Source organism: Anastrepha ludens, chromosome 6, assembly GCF_028408465.1.
Source record: "Anastrepha ludens isolate Willacy chromosome 6, idAnaLude1.1, whole genome shotgun sequence".
NCBI classification, from domain to species: domain Eukaryota; kingdom Metazoa; phylum Arthropoda; class Insecta; order Diptera; family Tephritidae; genus Anastrepha; species Anastrepha ludens.
This window is the reverse complement of record NC_071502.1, coordinates 47297448-47302445: the sequence shown is the minus strand read 5'-3', so window position 1 is coordinate 47302445 and position 4998 is coordinate 47297448. Positions and strand designations below refer to the sequence as shown.

Sequence of the window (4998 nt, the reverse complement as noted above, 5' to 3'; positions counted from 1 at the left end):
AAATACTAACATTTATCATAGTTACAAAAAATAGAATCACTACTTGCATATTATTATAATTTTTATATTTTGTTTTTTGATTTATGTGCTGCATTTATTGCAGTAATGATCAAATAAAACAATTGAGCAAACTTGTTAAAATATACTATATACTAATTTTGAAAATAGAAATGACTTTTACTCACAAATTATTAAAAAATCATTTGTAGCTACGCGTGGACTTATTCACCCAAATAATTATTTAACGAGCACTTTTCCTTGTAAAAAATAAAACTTAGACATTCGATAGTCAGAAGTTCAATTTAGAGTATTTAAAAATTTATGCAAATGGGTTTATTGAAATTTACTCCAAAATGTTTGAACTGTACAAAAATGTTATAATAATTTTCATCTACTTCGCTGTATTGCAATTCAGAGTTGTGCAAAATGTTGGTGTTCAAAGTTAGATTATTTTATTTTATACGGCAGTTAAAAAAGGATACATCTATTTTATTTTCAAGGAGAAAGTCGCCAAATTGCTTGGAATCACCTGCGAATCTATGCAGCCACAGTATGTAAATTACACACAATGCAAAATTGAGCAAGTGAGTCGAGACGTTTATGAAGTGACCATAGCGATTGCATTGCACCTTGGGCCAGTAAATAATATAACGGTGAGTTTCTCAATCAATATTATGTAAATCCTCGCAAATCCGCAAAAAATAGTGTTAAGGACAATCATCGAAAATGTATGAGGGCTGTTAGGAGTAAATTAATTTATCTATATTAAAGCTTTCAAGCAGCGTTGTGAAGCGCGGCTATGAGGACCGTCAACCCATGGTGGATTACAAAATCGATTGGTGTGCATTTTTTCATAGTAAACGTCGGAATATCTTGGCCAAATTTTTTTATAGTAATATGGGGCTCGAACGGTACAGTAATATGAATCACAGCTGTCCATATGATGTGAGTAGGCATAGTTTAAGTATTTTAATGGTTTCCAATGTTTTCAAATTAACTAATTTATAATTTTTTCTTTCGTCTAGCACGATTTGCTTCTTGATCACTATCCATTTGATGGCAAAGCGATGGGCAAAGTGCTGCCATTTGGCAATGGTATATTCACTTTCATCACAAAATGGTACGCTTATAATATATTGAGGGCTATGGTTAATATACGTTTTCAAACATTTGAAAGCTAAGCAAAAATTTATTATTAAATTTCATAGAAAAAAATGTCACTTATTGTTTAACCTTTAACTACTGAGGTGAAATAATTGGACGTAGTTACTGAGGTGAGGGTAAATTTTACCCCTTTATAATCTATAAATAATTTTTGTGAACGAAAAATTTTTTCAAACTATTTGTTTTTAATTGGAATACTAAAACATATTTTTAAATGAATAGAGTAATAAATTTAAAGAAAACGAACTTTTAGTTTAACAAAACAAGGACTTTATTTCATAGTCACTTTTCTTAAAACTAAAAAAACAGCACTAACATAACTTAAAAACAGTTGTAAGAAAAAATTCAAAACTAGATAAAGGCACTTTTCACAGCCAAATTTATGATATTAGAATCACAAAAAAAAAAAAAACAAAAATTATGTTCAAAAAAAAAAAACTGCAGATCAATCTTTTTGGAGGATTTTTACTCATCAAATTCCTTATTTGCACACTTCACGCATACGCATTTACTGCATCCCATACACATAGGCTTAGTACAAAACAAACAAACATGTGGAGTCTTCCGCTTCAACCTACTAGGGCAAATGTAGCATAACTTTTTCGCAGTTGTGGCCGGCTCTACTAGAGGGGAAGCTACGGAGTCTGGTCCTAAGATGCTACTTATATTGTCTCGAATTAACCTGGGTAGTCGAGGATTATGCTGTCGCCTTTGCAAATGTGGTAAAATCAATTGCCGGCCTAGACTTTTCAAAAAGTCTGCCCTCGATTTATCATCAAACTCAGCACAATATTGATATATAACGTAAGCATTTGCAGCACTTATATCAAGTAGTCTATAAAAAATTGCGAGTGGCCAGCGTCGCGTACGTCGAGTGGTTGAATATATGGAGCACTTCTTATCAATTTGATCAACTCCCCCTTTTGTGTTATTATAGTCTGCTATTATTGCCGGCTTTCCACTTTGGATATCGCTTTCTTCGGTGGGATGCATAGAAGATAACAAAAGAACAGCTTTGTTTTTGTGAGGCACATATGATAAAATGGTAACTTCTTTGGTAAAACCGTACAAACAACATCCAATTGGTCTGTTTTTATTGGGCTGAAATTAGGGAGGTATTTCCCTTTTATTTTTCTTTAATGTACCCAAGTACGTAAGCTGTCTTTTTTCTCATTCTTCTATAACCTGCATTGAGGAAAACCAATTATCAGCAGTAATATTTCTGTTACTTCCTTCTATAATTTTAGTTAGCCTTAATACGGCTTGTGTTGGTACTGATAGCCTTTTTACTTCAGTTGTGAGACCATTTCCGTCAGAATTTTTGCCATGGTATATATAAGCATTTGCAAGGTACTGTGTGCGAGCATCTGTTAACGCCATTATTTTGATGCCATATTTTGCAGGCTTTTTTGGCATATACAATACATTTTAAATCTGCACCTACCGCGAAACGGCACTAACATTTCATCGATGCATCCATGGGTGCCAATTGTATAATTTTTTCGGTAGTTTTCTATAAACTTATTGAACAGTTCTGAAATGGCAGCCAATGGATCCGTTAATAATCGTTCCTTTCTGTCTGTGGAGTCATCAAATCGTAAGCAGCTAAGGATGCATAGGAATCGTTTCTCCGACATTGTGGACCTGAAAATTTGTCTGCCTGTTCCATCTGTTGCAAATATAAGGCTAGTGTCTTCGTGATTCGATTTGAAAACGGACGAATATATCAAAACACCGAAAAATGCTCGCAACTCAATAATATCCAAATATTTCGCTTCACTTCTTTGAGACTTATCGAACTTAGCCTTTAGTTTGGTATTTGTGTGTTGAAGAATTAGGTTCTCTATATTTCTATCGAAAAATCTTGACCAAAACCCAATTATTCCATCTTCAAGGTTTTGCTGCAATGCTTTTGGCAAGCGCACGATGTTATGTAATGGAGTTTTACTGCACCGTGCTGGCTCTTTTGCTGACCACTTATGCCCATTTTTTCCATAAAAATATTTGGTTACTCCTATGGACTCAATTGCGTCTTCTCCATCTTTCCATAAAAATATTTGGTTACTCCTATTGACTCAATTGTGTCTTCTCCATCTCCATGTTCATTAGCATTGTCAATTTCTTGAGCAACATCTTCCTCGGAAACATCACATTCACTTCCTTCTTCATCTTCAATGCTCATTATATCATCTGTATCACTATCTTGAAGGCAAAAATCAGGATCAGCAATTTCATCATCAACGTCACTGATTTCGTCATCGTCTTCCAGCAATCTGGCTATCGCTAAGTCATTTAATTTGCTTGAATTTGACATAACCTAATAAAATAAGTTGCAATAAATCGTAGGAGTAGTCAAAATGATTCCACGAAAAACTAACGCTAAGCCTGAGAAGTGGTATTTTATTTTCTATTAAATACTTACGCTTAGTCTGATGTGGTGGTAAAATAATTTCTATTAAAAAATACGTAACCCCGGACGAGTGGTAATTTTGACACCAGCACTGGTATATCTCCGCTTATACAATACCCTCGACTGTAGAAACACAACTGAATAATAATCATAGGATGACGAGAAGATACCAAGAGAATGAAATTGATAGCGCTCAACTGCAGAGAGTGAGAGAGAAAACAAACTACGAGGTGTAAAATTTACCACCACCTCAGTAGTTAAAGGTTAATAAAATATCCAAAAACTTATATGTAAATACTATTCTTCGATACAAAACCTATAAAGACATCTTGATTTGATATGAAAATCTTGTGACAATTTAGTAACCAGTAACTAAAATCGAAAATTTCGATCGATACTCCTAGAAGAGCTGTAGAAGTCCAGTCAAGAAAGTGAAGACATCACATTTATTTTCCTCATTTGAGCTCCTTCAGCTTTCAGTGAACTACCTAGTTTTCCCATTGGATGGATTGACGCTTCGTTTAAGAACCATCACTAAAAACCATTCCAATCGACTCAGTGTGCCTCAATAATGAGAATTTCTTTCATAATTATTAGATTTTGTTTGTGGTCCATATTGTCGTTAATGAAGCACCAATTTCTAGTACCAGTAGCGGATATACAACCTCATACCATTACCGATCCACCCCCATGTTTAACTGTCGGACGTAAGTTTTTTCCAGCAACTCTTCATTAGGACTGCTCCACACATATGATTGTCCATCTGACCTAAATATGTTAATCTTGCTTTCATCGGCAAATAAAATCTGCTTCCAGAACTCGAAATCCTTATCCCCATGACGTTTTGCGAATTTTATTCTCTTGCGTCGGTTAACCTCGTTGATGAAGGGTTTTTTTTACTACTACTCCATACTTTTGGGGTTGTAGTTAATATTAAGGTGTTGCGAGCTTAGGAGCGCTCAAATTTGGATTTTTCTTAATTTGTTGCACCATGCACCTTTCACCTGCATCCGAAAACAGTTTTGGTTGTCTCGATTTCTTCTTATTTTCCCTGGATTTTGTTTCTTTGAAACGTTTTATTACGTCGTATACAGTCGAACAGGGTCTATCCACTATTTCTGCGATTTCCCGAGCGGTTTTGCCCTTTTCATGATGACTAATAATACAATTTCTGAGTTGAATTGAGGTTTGTCCACGCTATCTACCCATGCTTATAAATTGGATTTTTATTCATTACTAGCTTCAACCCGCGGCCCCGCTCGCGTAGGAGTAGTTTTGAGGGATTTAGGATATGTATATAAAAGAATTACAAACAATAATTTCATAGAAAATATTTTTTTATTAATAACCATAATATTACAATACCCGGCATCCGTTGCTATGCCTCGTTGAATAAAATCAAAACAAGCAATCAGAAAAATATC

General features: G+C 34.5%; 1 protein-coding gene across 1 annotated transcript; it reads left to right on the top strand.

The window, feature by feature from the left end:
• The first annotated feature begins 503 nt into the window (after positions 1–503).
• LOC128868386 (uncharacterized) lies at positions 504–1312 on the top strand. The gene is made up of 3 exons (XM_054110416.1): positions 504–653; positions 772–945; positions 1026–1312. The coding sequence occupies exons 1-3, from the start codon at positions 540–542 to the stop codon at positions 1179–1181; spliced, it is 444 nt and encodes a 147-aa protein (XP_053966391.1). The 5' UTR covers positions 504–539; the 3' UTR covers positions 1182–1312.
• Positions 1313–4998: the final 3686 nt, after the last annotated feature.

Coding starts and splice junctions, on each gene's coding strand:
- LOC128868386 (XM_054110416.1), top strand. CDS start 540: ATGCAGCCACAGTATGTAAATTACACACAATGCAAAATTGAGCAAGTG. Junction 654..771: donor GGCCAGTAAATAATATAACG/GTGAGTTTCTCA, acceptor TCTATATTAAAG/CTTTCAAGCAGCGTTGTGAA. Junction 946..1,025: donor ATCACAGCTGTCCATATGAT/GTGAGTAGGCAT, acceptor TCTTTCGTCTAG/CACGATTTGCTTCTTGATCA.